This window comes from Sminthopsis crassicaudata, chromosome 2, assembly GCF_048593235.1.
Source record: "Sminthopsis crassicaudata isolate SCR6 chromosome 2, ASM4859323v1, whole genome shotgun sequence".
Classification (NCBI taxonomy): domain Eukaryota; kingdom Metazoa; phylum Chordata; class Mammalia; order Dasyuromorphia; family Dasyuridae; genus Sminthopsis; species Sminthopsis crassicaudata.
The window spans coordinates 135,911,627-135,933,970 of record NC_133618.1 but is presented as its reverse complement, the minus strand read 5'-3'; the positions used below and the strand labels follow the sequence as shown (position 1 = coordinate 135,933,970).

The window sequence follows — 22,344 nt, the reverse complement described above, 5'->3', positions numbered from 1 at the left end:
TAACTACAAAAGTTTCTGTTGTCTCCTGGAGCTAGATGCATGTCGAGTCTCTGCCTTGGCTCCCATGTCCACGCCTGCCCCCTTTCACATGAGTTTCACTGAGTTCTGAAAGCCCCAATGCCCATTTCTGTCTCAGTGTTTCTCTGAGATTGAGTCCTGCTCTCATCCCCACCTCCCACCCCAACAAAGCCCATAACTTTTAAGTGAAAGGAGAGAAACTTCTTGCACCATGGATTGAATGTTCTCAAGGAATAGCTTTAAAATATAATTATTTTAAAAGAGAACAGTAGAGTTTCCAAATGAAAAGTCAGTTTGTGTGTACTTGTGTGTGTGTGTATATGTGTAAGTGAATATGTGCGCACGCGTGTGTGTGCACGCGCAAGCAAGCCAGCAAGTTTTGGGAGAATGCTAAGAGCTATTTTGTTTATTTTCATAGGTACAGTGAAGCTTAAACAGCGTCTTTAGCCAGTCATTAAGTAAAATAGCCCCAGGATAACAGTGGAGCTAGCTGCAAAAAAGTTAAGAAACTGCTGGGAATCAATCCTCTCCCTCCCCCCTCCCGTTCAGGTTAGGACTGTTAATCTGGGGCTGTGAAGGGATCCCTCTCGTTCTCATTTTAGGATTCCTTCACTTCCCCTCACTGAACAGTTACACAAATCCCCGGGTAATTAGAAGGAGGAAAAATGTAATTAACTCATTGTCTATTGTCTCAATGGGGGTGAGCATTAGCTCTGCTAGCTCTGGATTTAAAATCCCCCCAGATGACCCATCTATTCTCTCAGAAGCTTTAGCAAGTGTTTCTTCTCAGATTTTAGAGACAATTCGTGATTGGGGGGTGTATATGTGGAGAGGGGAGAAAAAGAAATAGACCGAGACACAGGTTTAAGGGGAAAAAAATCAACCAGTCTCAAGAATGAATTATAACACTTAGCAGACTGGCTAGCCTCAGGTGTGTGTTTGTGGGGGTAGGGGGAGATGCTAAGTGGTTAAGACTGGAGGGAGGTAAAGGCGGATGCTTACATATTTACCAGGCCACCTTGAAGTGAAGCGACTTTTACCTCCTTAGACGATGGAGATTCATACAGAAATAATTCATGACAAGGGAAGGGGGCTGGAGCAATCTGTTACCTAATTTCAAAGATACATAAAGATAAATATTCCCAGTGTGTGTGTGTGTGTGTGTGTGTGTGTGTGTGTGTGTGTGTGTGTGTGTGTATGTTGGAGGGGGGTTATTTCAAACAGTCGATTGTTTTAATGGGATGTGTAATAAGTGAGAAAAAGTATCGGAAGGGATGCTGTTCAGTCGTTTGAGCCCAGGACCAGGGGCTCTGGGAAGCCCAGACCGCAGTGAATTGAATTGGGGGGCAGCAAGGGTTTGACACTCCCCCGTCTACACAGGGTTAACCTTACGGGAAATTCAGCTCCTTTCGAGAGCCAGCCGAGCAATTACCTTGAGCAAACAAAGCACGTTGTGTTCTGCCCATGTGGAATGGTCCGTCGCCTGCAGCCTGGGCAGGCTTTTCCTTCCCCTTCCTCTCTCCGCTGGGGGGGACGAGCCCAGAGCCTGCCCTGGCAACTACGCTCGCCGGCCCGCCCGCCCGGGTGTTATTGCACACAGTCCTCCTCCGATTACCGTGTAATTGCCACTTTCGGGGACCGGAAGCGGACACGACCTGGGATAGAAGAGTATGGGCTTTGGAGGGGGCAACCTCGGAGAAAATAGCTGTGAGGATGGTGTTAGGGACAAGTGGATGGATAAACTGAGAGAATGCTCCCTCCTTCACCCCCCATCTTCCTCCTCTTCTGACAGAGGAAGAGAGGGTAGGGAAACAGAAAGAGGGGGACGGAGGGAGGGACGGAAAAAGGGAGGCAAGGAGAGACAGAGACAGAGATAGAGATTGGTTGACTTCCAGGTGTGTGGTTTTTTTCTTCAGTGCTTCTTTGGCAAAGTTTTACTTTTAAACCTAAGGGTTTTCCCCATTTTCTCCACTTTCACCTCCTTGCCCTCACCCCGGGGGCTCAGGTAGTCACGTCTCGCTTTTTAGCTGAACAAAAGAAGAGTTTTACAACTAGAAAGCCAGGAAGGGAACTTGCTGGCCAACCACCCTCCATTACCTTGGTGATCTTGATTTTCTTTAAGTCTCTTTTCCAGCTGCCTAAAGATTCTTGGATTTGACATCAAGCAGTCTCCCTCTTAGGTGTAAGAATTGGTACGTCTGATTTCCTGAATGAAGTCTATGATATAGAATGAGAGAGGAAGACTAAGCATCTGACAATACAGAAATATGAAATGGGAATTTTGGATCAGAGCAGCCGTGGGTGCTGCTCTCCCCAAATCAGAATTATTCAAGATTGACACTTTGCACATGGCAGAAATGGCACTAGCCATGGAACTGTCACTATAGTCAATCATTCAATCAATAAACATTTATTAAATGCTTACTATATCCCAGGCATGGTGCTAAGTGCTAGGAAAAGGCAAAGGACAGCCCCATTCTCAAGTTGCTCACAGTCCAATGGGGGAGTCTATAAGCAAACAACTATGTGTTAATAAATAAGTTATATGTAGTGTAAATTGTAAATAATCAACAGAGGGAAGGAAATAGAATTAAGGAAGACTGAGAAAGGTGAAGATTTTAGGGGGGATTTGTAGAAAGTCAGGATAACAAGAAGATAGAAACAAGAATTCCCTGGCTTGGACTTCTCTTAAATATTGTCAGTCTAAGTTTCACTACCCATCTTCATCTGTTGCTACATCAGATCTCTATGCTTAGCATGCATGAGCATGTTTAAATGCTCAAGTGCACACACAAACACATGAGTGCTCATACATAGATTCTATGCACACCCTGGACTTTGGGAATTAGGTTGGTTTGCCTGACCCAGGTTTTTCTTCAAATGAGCCTAGAACCACAGAACGTTTGAATTAGAAGAGAATTTAAAGTTGAAATCTCCCAACTCCTCTCTTGTTACCGTTTTTTCCACTGAGATTCAGAAAAAGGAATTGATTTGCTGCATAAGTAGTGTGTGCCATTATACACAGCTGTATTCAGATACTCAGAGCCAGAATTGGAACACAGCTCTTGAGATTTCAAATCAGATATTTTTGCTGTTAGACTAAACTGCCTTACTTGTAAGTGTTGGTTCAAAAGCTACCTTCATTCAAAGTGGATTCCAGGCCTCCATGGGCTGCTATTGGACAGACAATTGCATACTTTACAGAAGAGTGGTTTCTCAAGCACTTCAATTCCATCAACACTTAAAACCTCCAAAGCTATTCTTTAAAAAAAATGTTTTACCAGACTCATTTAAAAAAAAAAGACAAATGCTCTTGTTTCATTTTCTTTTGTTTAGAAACTTTATCCTATATGAACTATTTAAGCTGATTTCCTTTTCTTTAATTGTATAAGGGCTACAATCTTCTTATAATATTCTTAGGTTCTCTTTCCTGTGTGGTTCTCCCAGGAGGAGAGTAGGTGCATGTGTGTGTTCTTTTCATCAAAGAACAGAAACTTACATGATTTCTTCCTTATTCTTGAGCCTTCCTTGTATTTGAAAATGAATGGATGAAATCTCTAAGATATGTCCCAGATTTTGATACCCTGCCTTTTCACCAAATGAATACTGTCAGAATTTTGCATTTTAACATTACTTTCTCTTTCTCTGTCATTTGAATTTTGGTCTACTTGTCCTTGGGGTGTGTGTGTATGTTGTGTGTGTGTATGTGTGTGTATGTGTGTGTGTGTGTGTGTGTGTGTGTGTGTGTGTGTGTGTGTGTGTGAGAGAGAGAGAGAGAGAGAGAGAGAGAGAGAGAGAGAGAGAGAGAGACAGAGACAGAGACAGAGACAGAGACAGAGACAGAGACAGAGACAGAGAGACAGAGAGAGCGCAAGAGCAAGAACAAAAGCAAGAGTGAAAAGAAAGTCCTAACCCCAGTATTTGGTCATTTCTTTATGGTTTACTATTACTACTACTGCTGCTTCTGCTACCACCTCCAAATCTTTCAGGATTCTTTTTGCTTTTAAACTTAAAAACTAAATGATTATTATACACTTTCAAATTGGGATTTGGTTCCATTTTTCATATGGATGATCTGTTGCATTCCTCCTGTTTCTGCAGTCTGTAGGGCCCCCAAGTAGATATCAAGGGAGTCACAGATTAATATTGCATTACACATTCTTTCTTTTCCCCTTGGAATAAAACAGCTCCACAATTGCCCATAAGGAAATAGTCATGATGGAGGAGAGAGCATTATGGGAAACAAATAGAGGTCTCTGCTTCCATACTTGCCATCATCAGAAGTAGCAAACTGATCTTCCAGGGCAAATCTTAGGAGTAAGGAAACTATCCTTGCCCTGATTTCCAAGAGTCAGTTTTAGGGACTGAGAATTCTGGATAGAATAGGGGCAGAGAGCTTATAAACAGGGGAAGTAGGACAAATGTGTGGAAGTGGATACTATACCTCAAACATCTAACTTCTCTGCTGCTGTCTATCAAAATTCTAGTCTTAAAACTGCAGTAGGAAAGTTTCTAGGTTTTTTAACCCCCCAAAGGGAACAAACTTAATGTATTTCATCTTTCCAGGACTTCATTGTTAGTTGGGAGAGGACAACCATATCTCTAACAGTGAAGAAATATTTTGACACTGCTTCCTGCATATATTAATTTAGGATTACTTCTTTCATTTTTCCTCAGTCATCCTCCCTCTCTTAATATAGAGATTATGGCCAGAGTGTCAAATTCTAAATCCGCTCCTGTAGAGCATATATCTAAAGTGCTTTTACGCATAGTGCCTCCAGACTGTGTTGGAACCCTGCTTGGAATGAGGGAAGAGATTACATGCTACCATGCACTGTATTGTTTCCTGATTGCTGACACAGCATTAATCCTCCCCCAATTGTGGAGTGTAGATGCTCTGATTATAACATTAATGTGTTGAGAGAAGTTATTCATCATCCTCCCCCTTCATGATCTTTCCCTGGGAAGAAGTGGTATGTGTATATGTGTGTGTTTGTGTGTGTGTGTGTGTGTGTGGTGGGGAGGGTGGCAGGAAGCTACATTCTTCTCACTATCTGTGACCCATGCTGAGGAGCTCCTTTGATCTGTCTGATGAGGGAGGAGAAGCTGTGGGCCACTCTCTTGAAGGGGGATGGGAAGAAGAGAAGGAAGGTTGGGGGCATGTTTCTGAGCAGAGGACATCTCCACTTGGAACTGGCACTGGCTCCTTTCTGAGTAGTTTGGGGTTCTGTCATCAACTCCTTAACATAAGGTCTCAACAAATTCATAAGGCCTAGTGCAACAAGGGGCCTTAGCTATTCTGGGACCAAGCAGTATTTGAATCTAGGTTGTATGACTTAGTGCTCTTTTCACTGCACCAATCTGCCTTTCTTTCCCAGGGCCATGACTTTTTTTCTCTGGCAGAGAGCAGACTGCAGGAAGTACCAAAGGAAGCCTCAGTCTACCAAGCACCAGACTGTTGATGTATTGTATTCCATTTCTAAACAAGACTGTTTCTTGGGCAGGAGACTGTCTAACCTCCTTTGCCCTGACTCTATTCCTGGAAGAGATACTTTACTTCCATCAGGTCCTTCTGTTGTGACAATTGCTTTCATCGATTAAATTAGGCATTCATTTATTAAAGACTTACTGGATTTTTTCTTTTTATGGGGGGGGGTGATGGGGAGGAATATAAGAGAAAACTTTAAGGAGAAGATATCACTGAATTAGGCCTTGAAGGAAGATTAAGATTCTGAAAGGGGGATATGAAGAGAGAATGCATTCCAGAAATGAGAGAAAGCTTGTGCGAATGCTTGGAGGTAGGAGATAGAAGGTGGAATTTGAAGAGCAGTTCATTACTAGCTACTTGTAGTTCATTGAATTTGTGTCAGAGAAGGAGCCATTCTACATCACCCCTCAGAAGTCCTTCCAATGATGACTGGCCCCTCCCCCAGGGCTCCTCACCTTTCAAAGCCTTTTACAGGCATTCACTAATTAATGTCCACTGAAGTGCCTCTCCCCACCAATTTCTGTCTTTCCATTTGGCAGCTCTTTCTGGTGACCCCTTCCGCTTGAATTCCCCTTCCTCACTTCCAGCAAATTCTACCCTTTGCAGGATGATGCTGGGTAAGGGTGGTAGTGTGTCCTGGAGGTGGAACTCACAAATAAACTTAAAACACATTCTTTTTTTTCTGCCACCATTCAGATTCAGATTTATATCATAGAAAGTGTTGGATCCTTGGCCAAATGTGTTGGTAAGGTCATATTGGAGGAATGGCAGGGTAATGGAAAGAAAAAAAAGATTCTGCTTTTTACTATTGATTATAATACTGAATAATATGCAAGGAAGAAGGAATAAAGACCCATTGCATAGAATAAAACCAATCTTTAGGAGAGAAAAGAATGCCTGAGATAATCTAAAATTCATCAGGAAATGTGTTGTTTCAATCTTTCCTCTTATTTCATCCTCTTCTCTTTAGACAATATTGGTTTAATCAGAACCAGAAGCAATGTATATCTTGGACCTCAGGTAATATTTCTTTCGCATCCTGACCAGCAGAGATCAGGAACATACTGAAATAATTCTTCTCCTCACAAGATCATAGATTTTGCAGAGGAGGAAATTGGGAGCAAGAGAAGCAGAGTCAGGATTTGAAGCCAGGTCCTTGGACACTGATTCCTAGGCACTTTACCCCTTCCCAGCATGGCTCCAGTAATTGGATTGAATGGGGGCATTACTCCTTCTCCATTCCCTCCACTCTATTTCCAAGTTGCTCATAACTTTTTCTCTTGTTCTTTTTCTTTTCCTAGGCACAGCTGTGTGTCCGCCTTGTGATAATGAGATGAAATCTGAAGCCATCATAGAGCATCTTTGTGCCAGTGAATTTGGTAAGTTCTTCTTTATTCCACAGGTTTGGAAAACTCCTACATGTTCCTAGCCAGGGGCTAGCTTCCCCTGATGCAGAATGTGCATACAGCAGATAACAGCTTATTTATTTTTCTCCTGGAGTGCCTAATGCCTCTAAGGAAAGAGACAAACCTGGGGAGTCTTCCATCAATAGATTTTTATAAGGACTTGGAAGCCAGAGTAATATGAACTTCTCTTTTCTGAAACTCAGAATTCTGATCATCTGGGTTTTTCAGGGAGCCCAAAGGGTTTGTGCAAATTGCTGCCCCAAGGTCTGCCCCTAGGTGTCAGTGTTACTCTATTAAACTGTGAAAATGATTGGCAAAAGTTCATCTCCCCAGGGATGGAGAGAGAGTGTGTATGTGGATGAAGGGTGCCCATCCCTCCCTGAATCAGGGTGGTCCAGCCCTTGGAAGCTCAGAATCACAGTGGACTAACGTTTTCTTTCCCACCTTCAGCTCTAGAATAAAAAGAACTTAGACTCAAGGAGAGGGGATGGGCAGAGAGGAGCCTGCTAAATTTTTGAGTTATAGCTTCTTTCTGGAATGGCTTCCTTTTTGGTTACTCCAAAGGATAGGAGATTGGCTGTCCCTTCCAATGACATAATTCTATATATTTTTAATATCTCCTCATGGCTTTCTCCTTCCATCCAAGTTCTTTTTCCTGGGATCAATCCTGTTTTCTGTGATATTCATCCCCAAAGCAGATATTCTACAAATATGTGGCCCATGTGAGGTCTACTCAGGTGAGGATGGGAGACCAAAGCCTTTTCCTCTATCATCTTATGTCTTCTGCTCAGGCTTCTAGGTTGAAGGGAAAGGAAGCATTTGATGATTTGATATATGATTCCTCATTTCCCTCTGCCTACAGAGAGTAGAAAAGACTCTTTTCTTCCTTTCCATGCTGATGGTAGGGATTTGGGGAAGACAAAGGGTCATAAAGATATGACTTTTAGAACTCCAAGGAACCTTGGAGATCCAGTTTAACCCTCACATTTCAAGTGGAGAGAATTGAGGCCCAGAGAATAGAAGGATTTGTCAGAGACTTCTCAGTGAGTTTCCTCAGATTCAGGGCTCACATTTCCTGACTTAGTCCAGTATTTATGTGACTGTGTTGTGTAGCAGAGCTGATTTCTCCACCCTAGTACAATCATTCCTCTTGGAAATATCGGGACACACACACACACACACACACACACATATATACATACATACATACATATGTATATATATACATATATATATATATATATATATATATATATACTTTATAACTGCCAACTACTAAGTTGTGGTTTTGACATTTCTGATATGATCATCATGGGAATTTACTCCTTATATGTCCCAGAAGAGTAATTCTTCTCCTCTTCCTCTTCCTCTTCCTCCTCCTCCTCTTTCTCTTCCTTTTCCTCCTCCTCCTCTTCCTCCTTCTCCTCTTCTTTCTTCTTCTTTCTCTTCTTCTCCTCCTCTTTCTCTTCTTCTTTCTCCTTCTTCCTCACTTGTCTTGGCTATAAGTGAAATGGGCTAAAACTGGGCCTGATTTCACAACTGATTGTCCCAGAAATCTTGACTAGCCCCCTTTTAAATCCTTAGATATACCACCTATTGTACCATGCCCCATTTCTGAAGATTTACCAACTGATGTCTGGAAATTGTCCATAATGACTTAGTGTAGATATCTGATTTTAGGCCTAATGCATCTCAGGACTGAGCTCAAGAGATCTTCCAGCCTCAAGAGATATGGTGGGGTAATTTAGAACTTTTACTTGAGCAAAGAGAAAGATACGTTATACATATTTTCTTAATTTGTGTCCATTCAGACCTTTCCATTATCTATTTCTACAATACAAGCTGAAGAAGAGAAATAGTCTTATAACCAGGTATAAGCAGTCACTAAAACAATGGAATTGAATGAAATAAGAGGAAAAAAAAACTCAGTCCTTCCTCTAAGGGAACAATTATGTTCCTTGAGAATGACCAGATTTACTTGAACTTTATACATTTGATTAGGTTTCCCTCTCTGTAATTTTTTTTTTTTTTGCTAGAAATGAGCTTTTTCCAGAATCTCATTGGACAAAGCCCATTATTTATTTCTCTGTTCTTTTCTACAACTCTTTTCTCTTCTATAGCTACTTCAAATCCCATTAAATTATACAAGATGATTTTGCATGTCATTTTGTATGTGCATTAGGTATGCAAAGTCCAGGTACCTTTTGTTGTTGCTTGTGTTGTAACAGACAAATTCAGGGTGGAGGTCACTGGGGGCAGCATGGTATAATAGATAGAGTTTTGGAGTTGGGAGTCAGGAAGACAAAGGTTCACCTTGCCTGAGATAATGTAAACTGAAACTGTGTGAGCTCAGACAAATCACTTAACCTCTCCGGGCATCAATTTTCTCACCTGTTAGTCAACTATTAAGGTCAACAAGTCAAGAAGCATTTATTAAATGGTCATTATTTACCAGACACTGGGCTTTATTCTGGGGATAACATGAAAGGTAAAAAACAATCTTTGTATTCAAAAAACTCACAGTGTAATGGGAAAGACAATATTCAAGCAACTACATACATACAAGATATATGCAAGGTAAGTTGAAAATAATCAATGGAGGGAAGGATGTAGATTTGAGAAACATTGGGAAAGGTTCTCTTGGGCTAATATTTGAAGGAAGTTAGGGAATCCAGAAAGAGGAAGTTAAATGGGACAATATTCCAAGCATGAGGGACATAGATTCAGGCATATAGAATGATGAACATCAAGGAGGCTTGGATCATGCAATGACCAGGAGATGAGTGAAGTGCAAGAAAACTAGAAAGGTAGGTAGAGGTCAGGTTGTGAATAACTTTAAAAGCCAAACAGAGGATTTTATATTTGATCTTGGAGGTCCCATCCATCTCTAAATCTATGATTTTTTGTTATATTTTCAGGTACTACAAAAGGATGTCAATTAAATCTAACACATTCATTTAGTTCTGATTGTTTACAAGGCACTGTGTCTCATGTGCAAAGGGATGCAAAGACAAAAATGTCTTCAAGAAGCTTATATTTTATTGGGCATAAAGCTTTTTCACAAATAAATAAATTAGAAGGGAGATCATTGAGGCACAGAGAGCTAACAATTTTGGGGGGAGGAAAAAGATCAGGGAAGAGCTCATAAGGATGTTGTCTTAAATTAATTCTTGAATTAAGACAAAGATTTTGAAAGTCAAAAAGGAGGAAACAATATATGCCAGAATGGGAGTGGGCATAACTTGTGTGACAAATGCCCAATAGTACAAGATAGAAGGTTGGAGTTGAGGAGTATCCAATATAGTTTTTCTGCAACAGAGTTTGGAAAATAAAGGTAGGTGGACTCTGCAGGATTTCTGATAAAGTAGCCACAGAATCTGTCATAGAGAAAGATATGATGAGTCCCTCTAGATCTTATGCAGAATAAACTCTCAATAATACAAATGCATGTGAGAGTTCTTTCCAAAGAAGAATTGTTTTTCTTATAAGAAACAAGAATGTTCCATAAAACTTTTCTGCCTAAGAATTCCCAATTGAATGCTTGATACATCACAGCCGTCAGGATGAAGAATATCACTACACACAGTCTATGGGTAGGGAAGATAGAAGAGAGAAACGAAATGGCTGTAAATTTGAAGTCTTCAAAAAACCATTTTAGTAGGTAATAGTTGATTGCAACTGCTTTTAGCCTTGGCAACTTTGGTAGGCTGGTGGTAAGACTATGATAATTATAAATCATTCTCACTGGGGTAAGGTGGCCATTTAAGGCACAAAAAATAGAAAAGTCTAGCTCTGAAGAAACAATTAGGAGTTCTCTGTGCAGCAAGCAGCAGGGAGAATAGCCACATAAAACTGCTAATCCCAGTTGAAATAGGCATGAAAAATGAGGGAACTATTTCAGTGACCCAGACAATGCTATCTTTGTATTTATTCTATTGAACTAAAGAACAACTAGGTGTCTACTAAGTTCAAACTGATTCTCCACTAGAGGAAAAGGTGAAAGAGCTTGAGGAAAGCCTCTCTTTTTTGAGGCGTATCAAGGGATATTGAAGTCTTCCATGATAGGATAGAAGAAATGATTCAGGTGGGAAACAAAAAAACCAGTTAGAGGAAGATGAGTGAAATTCAAATATGTGTCAGAAAATGCGAGGAAAGATGCATGTGACAAAAAGAAAGAAGGAAAGAAAAAAAAAACCTCTGAAATAATGAATATTTTTTGGTGATTCATGTAGAAATAATGATATTTGTAGAAGGAATCTGGAAAGAATCTGTAGGGGTTATGAAACCTTGGATGGAAAACTGAAAGAATTAGGGAAATGTGTGATTACATCGGTATTTTCCTTTGAAGGTAGTGATTTTACAATAGAATGGAAGATATGAGAAACAGTCAGCTGGCTAGAAGGAAGGTATAAGGGTGGAATTTGGCTTTCTGAGACTTAGCTTAAGATATAGGAATTACAGACCTTTTGCCAGGGATGGAGTGTATCTAATGAGGGCCAAAATAATTTGTACCTGAAAATTTGCTGAACTGCTAAATGGATTTTTAAATTGAGAATTGAGAGGAGAGGTGAAAACTTTTAAGCTACAATTTCTAAATCATATACTGTAGAACATAGTAGGCTTTTTGAGGGAGGGGAAAGAAGAATAACCATAGAAGTATCTAGTAATTCACAGGAGATGACACTAAGGAAGAGGAGATGAAATGATATTCATGGCCTTAGATGCCTAAATACTAACAGACAAAGTATGGACAGTAAACAAAGTGATTAATCAGACTTACTAGGATGTTATTTATGACTTGAATATAACAATAGTAGGAACCAGCATGCTCAATAGGAATAGATTATTTAGAAGCATTGAAGGTGACAAAATATAACATGAATAATATAAAACATAATGATATATATTAAGTGTATAATACACAATATAACAAATAGTATATAATATAATATGAAACAGCTAGGTATCACAGTAGATAGATGATGCTAGATCTGAGATAAGGAAGAATGGAATACAAATCCCTCCTCAGACTCTTATTGGCTGTATGACCTAGCCTCTGTCTGCCTCAGTTTTTCCATCTGTAAAAAAGGAATAATAACAGCATTTTATTCCTATGGTTTTTGTAAGGAACAAATGAACACTATATAAATTCTATGAAGAAGAAGGTGATGATACATAGCTCCATGGAGATCTGTAAAGCTAGGAGGGGAGGTATGGTAGAGGGCATTTGCTTGAGAACCAAGGAGAAAGAAAAAGAAGTGACATCATAGTAGGATACAAGACTCCTTATCCACAATGAAGGAATTAAATTATGAATAAATTTATGAATGATAAGAAGTAGTACAGTTAGATCTCTTAATTATTTAGTTGATCAGAATTATAGTGTCTTTTAATGAACTCATGCTACCAATGACACACTTAACAATTTTACAAGTGACATGAAACTTGGAGTGATAATTAATTCAAAAATAAATCTAGAGACTAACTTTATGGCTCAAATATAACAAGGTGAAATCTATAGGAACAAATATAAAATTCCATACTTAGGTTTAAGAAATAAATTAAGTGCACAAAATGGAAGAATATGGCTAGGTAAGAGAGGTAAGAGACCATATTAAAAACCTGAGAATTTGAGGGAGCTACAAACTCAATGTAAACTGATAGCTTATGATGTAACACCTCAATATATCAATGTGATCTTGGGCTGCATTAATAGGCTTTGTGTATGGAACAAAAGATTAGACTACCTGTGGAGTTTTGAATCTTATTCTGAGCACTTTACTTTAATAGGGGCATTATAAAGCCAGAGGAATTTGAGAGGAAGACAACCAGAATGCTGAGGGGATTTGAAATTACATGAAAATTTATTGAAGAAATTAGTGATACTTAGCCCAGAGTAGAGAAAGCTTAGGAAGGGATATGATTGCTATCTTCAACTATTTGGGTTAACATGTAGGAAGAAAACTTAAAATGTATTTATTATATCTCTGAGGACAATAATTGGAAGTTACAGAGAGGCAGATTTTGACTCAATTAGAAGAAAAATTTCATAATTTCCAATAAGAGCTATCCTGAAATAAATGGGCTGCTGTCTTATAGAGGTAATGAATTTTCTGTCATTAGAGTTGTTCAAAGACAAGCTAAAGGATTATCAAGAGTACTGGAGAGGATATTTCCAGCTAATCTTTAACAATCAGCTCTCTGAAAAAAATATGTGGACACATTTTAAATTTTAATACACATTATTAACATTTCCCTATGCAACTTTCTTAAGTTTATATAATTAACAAAGCAATTGCTAATTTCCAAGGGGGGAAATGCTTTCACTAAAAATTTCCTTCCTTCCTTCCTTCCTTGGTTCCTTCCTTCCTCCCTTCCTTCCTCACTTTCTTTTCTCCCTTTTTTTCTTTCTCTCTTTTTTTGTCTCAGTTTACTCTATTTCTCCTTCCCTTTTACTTCTCCCTCCCTCTCTCTCCAGCTCTTTCTACCAACAAATTTAGCATCTATTATGTGTGAAACTTTCTTATTTTGTTGAAAAGCAACTTAATTTTCATGCCAATTTTTTTTTTTTTTTTTTTTTTTTTTTTTTTTTTGAGGCTGGGGTTAAGTGACTTGCCCAGGGTCACACACCTAGGAAGTATTAAGTGAGAGCAGATTTGAACTCAGGTCCTCCTGAATTCAAGGCTGGTGCTCTATCTACTGCGCCACCTAGCTGCCCAATTTTCATGCCAATCTTACCAAAAATCAGCTGAATTTTTATAATTCTCACTTCTTGTTTATTGTCTGGGTATCTTAAATCCCTCTGAATTTTATTAGTATCATTAACCCCTCTAATAATCTTTTAATATCATTAACAACTTTAATAACCCATTAATATTATAAGCCCCTCTTTAGTTTCCTGACATGAGGGATTAGAGCCAAATGGACTCAGGCACATGGTGGATATTAATGTTGGTGAAGAATTAGGATTCTTTTATTGCTGCTCTTTTCTTGCTTACTCTGCCGAGCCTTGCTGCATCTGTGTCTATATTTTATTCAGAACCCACCCACGTGGAATTTTGACTTTAGTTATCTCCCCTGAGTCCATCTCCCATCACAAATTTTGGAATGCCTGGGGACTTGTGGCAGCTAGACAAGTTGGATATATCTCAGGGAAATATTAGAATAGAAGTGAGTCTTTGGGAAGGGTTTGAATACTGTCATGTATCTTAGTAAACTTACCAGAGGATTATGTTTCTTACATGATTCAAACTATATATTCATTTTACAAGGTCATGAGGAGGTACCTTAGGGTACTCTGAGACAGAATATCTGTAGCACAGCAATATTGATGATTCAGACAGAAAACTACTATATATTTTCTTTACATAATAGTATTTTATTTTCCAATTACATGTAAAGATAGTTTTCAACATTCATTTTTATAAGATTTTGAGTTCCAATTTTTTTCTCTCTTTTTCCCCTCCCCTCCCCAAGACAGTAAGTAATGTGATATAGGTTGTGCATGTACAATCATATTAAACATATTTCCACATTAGTCATATTGTGAAAGAAGGATATGAACAAAAGAAAGAAAAAACAAAAAAGTGAAAACTGTATGCTTTAATATACATTTATATTCCATAGTTTTTCCCCTGAATGTGGACAGCCTTTCCCATCAGGAGTCATTTGGAATTGTCTTAGATCATCTTATTGCTGAGGAGAATTAAGTCTATCAAAGTTAATCATTGCACAATGTTGCTGTTACTGTGTACAATGGTCTCTTAGCAGAAAACTATTCCATAAACTTTTGCTATTTTTTTTAACAGAAGGAGATTTTTTGTTGTTGTTGTCATTTCAGTCATGTTTGAGTCTTTGTGACCCCATTTGGGGTTTTCTTGGCAAACATATTGGAGTGATTTGCCACTTTTTTATATTTTATTTTACAGATAGAGGACTTCCTATAGGGATCAAGTTATACCCTTACAAAAGGGTCCCTAAATTTGGTCAAATAGATTTCATTGAGATGCTCATGTACTAGCACCATCATGACTCAGGTAGCTAGACAGCCACCTTTGTCTATAGGATTTGATTGAAGGGAGGGAAAACTAATCCAAGTGTACACATAGAAAATAAGAAAAAAAAGTAGGATTTCTTTTTTTTTTTTTTTTTCATCAGCTCAAACTCAGCAATAAATGGGTCTGACAGTCCAGAGGGAAAGAGGATGCGAGCTTCCTGGAAGGCTCTGCAAAAATCTAAGTCCAAAGGTGGACATTCCTTCAGGGTTAGCAGGCTACCTTCATTTCTGCCAAAGCTTCCTTAGACCCACCAGCCTCCAGGGCACTCGGGCATGCCCGACTCCTCATTAACTTCTCTTCTGGTAATGAATTCTCAGTTCTCTGTCTTTATGGTCACAATCTCCCTCCCACCACTGCTCCCTCCTCTTCTCCCTCCCCCCCAGGTCCAAGCACATTTTTTTTCTCCCAATAGGGAAAAAGACCAGCAGGAACACCTGTGTGTTGCTGCTTAGGAATGTGGCTGGATTGGCCTGGATCAAGTAACAGATGTTAGGAGCCAAAAGTCTGATGGTGTACAAGCTCTGAATTCAACATGGCAGCTGGCCTACTTGCTAGACTTAAGCTGGGATGTCCTAGACTGAGTTTATTGATTTTTTTTCCAGTGCCTTTTTTCCAGGTGAGGAAATGTTGCCCAGAATGGAATCTCTTCTGCTGTCTTTTCTCTTTACCATGAAATTTATAGCTTTTTAACTTGTAGAAGAACTGAGACATAGCTGAGTGCCTGGCAGTCATCTTTCTTACTGGCTTTTTTTCTCCCTTCCAGGTGATATGATATCACTTGTGTTTCCAATGAGACTAGGGTTTCTCTGCTCCAGGCTGCAGATTCATGCTTCTTTTCTACTTAGTGTCTCTAAATTCCCTTAAGCTCCTATGGCATAATCAGAATTGGCAAAGCAATGCATCTTTTCCAAAATATTTGACAGTTATTTCCTGATTGAGTTGTCTAATTTAAAAAAAAATTTCTTCTGAGAAATTTCACATGCAACTTCTGCCTGCCTCTTTCTATGAATGAAGATTTACTTTGCTCTCAGAAACTTTCTTGTAACCAGAGCAGAAAAAAGTTTTTCTGAGTTATTTATACCTTCATTTATATTCTGCCACAATCTTTCAGAACAATTCAACAGATAATTATTAAGAGCCTGGGGTTTATAAAACATTTACCAAGATGCTGGGATAATGGTACACATTTCTTAATGTTTTAGGGTCTCCAAAGCCCTTTCCTTGTAACCATTAGCATGTATTACCATGCCTGGCACATGGCAGATGCTTAATAAATGCTTTTTCACTGACTGATATTCTGTGAAGGAGGAAGTAATGCTAATCTCATTTTACAAATGAAGAAACCAAGTCTCAAGAGTCTCAAAAGGACTTGTCTATGATCCCAGAGCTAGTAAGTGGAGACACTAGAGTGGCACTCTCAACATTATGCCAGACTCTATTTTAATGTCTTTTTTTAAAACCGAGGTGGCTTGGTAACAGCTACTGAATAGTACACTATTCAGTCTGAGAATGGTCTGCCTACCTGACTTTGAAGAACTGAAGATATCCTTCCTTTTTCCAGTTCCTGGGAACTTTTCACCCCACAAGTGAAGATACTCCTGGCAGCTAGCTCAATAATTTCAGGTTGTTTAATTACTTGGTGAATTAATTGGTTAATTGTTAAGTTTTTGAAGGATAGAGGCTGCATCTTGCATTGGTCTGTGCCATGACTCTAGGAGGTAATTAATATTGATGTAAACAAGTGAGATGTTTGGGATTGATGGGTTTGAGAGGGAAGTTGAACTTAGTTTCTACCGAGGAAAGGGTTCATATCTAAATTAATATGCACCATTTGTTTAAGAATAAGGAAAGCTATGAGCTCTTGCTTAGGGGGTGATTTTGTGTATATTTGTATGTAAGGAAGAAAGGCTATAATCTCAAAATCTATTTTAGTCAAAGTCAAATTAAATAGACATGGGAGAAAGAGCTATTACCCTGGAGTGGAGTTGGCAGCCTGAAAACAACTGGTTTTTATTGTTATTGAAGATCTATAAAATACATATCACATCCTCAGATATTTCAGTGTTTGGAAGGAGTTGTTATAGCATTTTGTATGTGGGAGAGCAGAGGACTATTTATTTAGTAAATGAAATTGATGTTCAAACCACATACTTGTAGTTAATGTCCAATCCTAAATATTCTTCCCATGTCTTGGGTTGAGTTTTACAAGTACAAAAATGTAAGGCCAAACCAGAAATATTCAAACCCTGGAATGGTTTTGCAAAATAGACTATCTCCCCTTCCCATCCTCTCCCCCTCCTTCCTACCTCCTTCACTGGCCCTAACCTTGTGATATTACAGATTGTGGAATTCCTGGGAAGAAACTGGAACCTTTGGTCCTGGCTATAGATGCTCAGTGAGGCCTTCGGCAGTTTGGGCTGTGGCCACAGGATGGTCATGTTACAAGCTGATCCTCCATGGGGTGCTCATGACTACGGAATGGAGAGAGCTGGTTTGGTCAAGATAAGAGGGCACATGACTTTTCTGAAGAGCCAAATTCCACTTTTCTCCATTTCTTTCTTTCTTTCTTTCTTTCTTTCTTTTTTTTTTTTTTGGTTATTCCTGTGGCACTAAGACACCTTGAAAAGTAGCCATTTTTTCTTACAGCCCATCTACAGAAGGAGTAAGCATCTTAGAAAGATAGTCTTAGAGCTAGAAGGACCTCAGGGACCATCCAGTTGAATTCAAAATTTGAGAAAGAATCCCCCTCAGCTGGTCATCCAGTGTATGCCTGACGGCAGACTTTGAATGATGGATATCTCACGATCTTCCAGAACATCCCATTGTATTTCTGAGCAGTTCTTTGCCAAAGCCCTTTAACATCTCTTAACCTGAGTCTGTATAAATAGAAACATAAAAAGTATGTGTTTCCGGATCTATGAGCCCTCTAATCCCTGATTCTGTCTCTGAAGGAGGGCACCAAGGTACCCATGAGGAGGTTGTGTTTGCTCTTTATATCTCAAACTTCAAAGTTTCTCCAAAATCTTCTCCCAACCTTCATCTCTTCCAGAATTTTCTAGACATTCATACATATAGACACATTATGTGTATATATACACACTTATCTTTCCATATATAAATATATATATATGTTAATACACATATGTGTCTATATGTATATAGAAAGAGGGAGAAATTTATTTTCAGCTAAACCATCTCTTGGTCTAAGGATATAACATAATTTAATTTTTCATTTGTCCCATAACTGCCTCATTCACAATTTCAATCCAGGTATAATTAGGTCTTTTTGTTTTGTGGAATCTTTTCATCTGTTTCTGACTCTTAGTGACCCCACTTGAGATTTTCTTGGCAAAGGTACTAGAGTGGTTCACTATTTCCTTCTCCAGCTCCTTTTTACACATAAAGGAAATTGAGGAAAACAGAATTAAGTGACTTGCCCAGAGTCACACAACAAGTAAATATCTGAGGCCAGATTTGACCTAAGTTTTTCTGATTCAGACCTGGCATTCTATCTGTTGTGCCATTTAATTGCTTAAGGGCCAGCATAGGGTTTTCTCCTTGTGCATTTTTAGTTGGAATAGGCTTGTTCAGATTTGTAGACTATCAGAGTTAGAATGCATCTTCTAGTCCAAGCTCTTCATTTTACAAATTAGGAAACTGAGGCATAGTGAAGAAGATTGCTTTGACCATGGTTATCTTCCTCTAGGCTTTGGTAGCACATGGAACAATTTGTTATTTAGTCCATTTTCATCATTTGACATATGTGAAATTTGCCTGAGGGGGGAAGTGAAAGAAGATTCCAATTCAGCTGGATCTCTGGGGTCTCGATTGTGTATGTGGTAATTGAAGGACAGATATTTGCATCTCAAATTCAGAATGTCCATTTCACTGGATACTCTACTGTAACATTTCCCCTTCTTATCTCAACTTCCTCTAGTTCGAATTAATTGTCTTTGTAGTCCATTTGGTTCTATTTCTTTTAATTCTTTTTGTTCATATGTGGACATTTCCAACTTCCCACTTTCCCTCCCCCCCCCCTTTTTTTTTTACTCAGTGGCCATTTGGCATGTTAGCTTTCCTTAAGAGAGAAGAGAAATATTTTTCCTTCCCTAAAAATGATTCATAATAATAGAGATGATGGATGACTCGAGGAGTTATAGCTATTTTTTCATTAATTCAACATATATTAAATTCTCACTATGTGTGAATCACTGTACTAGACACTGAGAGTGATTCAAGGAAAAATAAGTCATTACAGTCTCTAACTTCAAGGACCTCATATGATAGTCTAAGAGACAGATCTAATATGGGTACACAGATGACTATGATCTAAATAGCACATAAGTGCATGAGAGATACATGAAATAAATAAATAGCTCAAAAGAGGAAGAAATTATGTCTGATTCAGGGGAGCTGGAGAAGACATCATGGAGGAAGTAGTAATTGATTTGATTCTTGAAGAATAGGAATGGAGTTTATAAAAGAAGGTAATGCTTTATTAATTTTTTTTAGTGTTATCATGTGAATCAGACAATCACCAGACACTTATTATGGTACTGTGCTAGGTTGTGGAGATATAAATACAAAAAGATATTCTTACTAAGTTTATATTCTGGGGCTTGGGGAAGAGGGGTACCTCAATATTGAGAGACAGCATGTATGTGGCATAGGGATAAGAATGTGGCCAGCTCACTGTGCCACTTTGCCTCTCAGAACCTACATGTATACAGAAAAAAGAGTAATTAAAGAAAAGATAGGGAAATAAACTACATATCCCAATGACTTTCTCTCTTCTCCATCAATATAACTATTTATTCTTTATAATAAGAAGTACAATTAAGCAAAAACAAAAATAGAAAATCATTACTTCGGTCCAATCTGACAACATATTAATTCTGCAACTAAGCTACCATCTTTCTGTGGAAAGGAGGAATGATTTACCCAGTCCTCCAAAGGCACAATAAGTCAGTGTATTAAAGATCTTGAGGTCTTTCAATTTTGTTAATATTTGCATTATTGTGTTCAATGATAAAATACTGTTCTCCTATAGGTAGGATGATAGTTAAGTGGATAGGGCAGTTCTGGATCTAAAAACAAAGTCTTGAGTTCAAATTTTATTTCAGTCACATATGAGGTATGTGACCATAGCTGGAGCACTTTATCTGTTTGTTTTATTTTCCTCAACTATAAATTAGTGATAATAATAACCTTTCTCTCCCAGGGTTGTTGTGAGAATCAAATGAGAAAATATTGGTAAAGCACTTAGCACAACACCTTGTATGAATTAGGTGCTTAATAAAAGATTGTTTCTTTGTTCCCTTTCCCCTGGTTCTACTAACATCATTCTTATATAAATCCATACAAATCTTCCATTGGGTGTGAAAATTTTAGATCCAAGGAATCGTGTGCCCAAAAAAAGATGCAGGTAAGAAAGGGATGCAGAGGTGGAAGAATGGAGAGTCCAATCTGGCTGGAAGGTAAGACATATGGAGAAGAATGACTAAAGAAGGGAATAACCATTTATATTGTGTCTATAATGTACCAGTAGCTTTTATGGAGCAATTACTATGTGTCAAGTACTGTGCTTAGCACTTCACAAATATCTCAAGTGATGCTCACAATAATCCTGTGAAGTAGGTATTGTTATTCCCATTTTACAACTGGTAAAAATGAACCGAGGTAAGTAATGTACCTAGGTTAACTCCCTAGCCAGGAAGTATCTGAGGCTGGATGTGACTTCAGGCTCAGCATTCTATCCTCTGAGCCACCCAGTTGCCTATTATGGAAAGAGAATATGCAAGGGGAATGAAATGTTCTGAACAATTGAGTTTGCTGGATCATAGAATCTTTGGTTAATGAGAGTTTAAGTTTCAAATGCTTTGGTTTCAACCTTTATTGCTGAAGATTTTTCTAAAGCATGAATCCATGTTCCTTCTTTAGTTAGGACAATGTGAAGAACAGAATGCAATCTTCCTGTGACCTTATTTGATTATTTGAAATCATTTGTTCATATATAGGAACTCTAGGTCTATAGGTACAGAGGGTAGTAGAGAATGGACAAAATATGAATTTCTGAGGATATAATTTAGTACTATGTATGTATCTGTGTGTGTGTGTGTGTGTGTGTGTGTGTGTGTGTGTGTGTGTGTGTGTGATGGATGTGAGTATCTGTAAAATGTGTCAAGGAAGAATGGGCTAGAATGGGGGCCCTGCACATGCATTTTGGGGGGAGATACAGTACAGAGAACAGGCAGGATGGAAGTTTTGAAGATGGAAGACCAAAGTTCAGATTCCACTTCTGACGTATTATCTGTATGTCTTTGGCCAAGCTGCAAACTTCTTGGACAGCAATATACTGGTAAATGTTTGACTATTAATTCTCTAGAGGAAAAACATAGATATGACATACTTTTAAATTTATTCTGCTTTATTGAGAGTTTTTCTATCATTTTCTTAAGTCTAGGCAATCAATAAAATAATTCAAACCCTGATTTGTAGTGACTATAAATTTTCAAGGTATAAATATTCACAAGGTAAAATTTAAAAGTACAGTCTGTAGCAGCTGGCTCGAGTTCCCCTTGTCCCTCAATATCAGTTTCATCATCTGTAAATTAGAGGATTTGGATTCAAAGGCCTTTAAGATGCCTTCCAGCTCCAAAGATATGATTTTTTTTCTCTTAAGATGCAAATTTGGATCCAGTCTCTTACTATCTGTATGATCTTGGACAAATCCCTTTTCTAGGTCTAAATTTCATAATTTGCAAAATGAGAATGTTGGTTTCTAGAAGATATGTACTGTTCCTTACAGTTTTGTGTCTCATGATTCTTATCTGACCTTATTTTTTACTTTGTTTATTGAGTTCTGGTTAATTGAGATTTTGCTGCTGGTTTCTTTTCCCTGACTTCTCATCCACCTTGTGTTCTAATAAGAGTTCTAGATTGGGAGCCAAGAGACTCTGGTACTGGTCTTGTCTCAGCCTGTTTCCAGTTATGTGATCTTAGGCACATCCCTTTGCATCTTTGAAAACAATATTCTCATTTTTAAAATTGTTATTGTTCAGTCCTGTCTGACTCTTTATGACCCCATTAGGGGTTTTCTTGATCAAGACACTGGAGTGGTTTGACATTTCCTTCTCCAGCTCTTTTATAGATAAACAAACAGAGGCAAGCAGGATTAAATGACTTGCCCAGGATTACCTGGTATCTGAGGCCAGAATTGAACTTAGAAAGTGAGTCTTCTTGACTCTAGCTATGGCACTCTATTCACTGCTCCACCTAGCTCTTCACATGTGTAAAATAAAGGTGTTGAATTGCATCAATCAGAAGGTCTTTTCCAATTTTTCAAGTCTAGTCTGATATTTTTGACTTTCCCTTT

At 38.5% G+C, this 22,344-nt stretch overlaps 1 protein-coding gene across 1 annotated transcript in view; it reads left to right on the top strand.

The window, feature by feature from the left end:
• SFRP1 (secreted frizzled related protein 1) overlaps positions 1-22,344 on the top strand; it is a 71,840-nt gene that overhangs the window by 1,222 nt on the left and 48,274 nt on the right. The window contains exon 2 of the mRNA XM_074287330.1: positions 6,808-6,885. Within this exon, the coding sequence (XP_074143431.1) occupies positions 6,808-6,885 (78 nt within the window). The remainder of the gene's footprint in view (positions 1-6,807; positions 6,886-22,344) is intronic.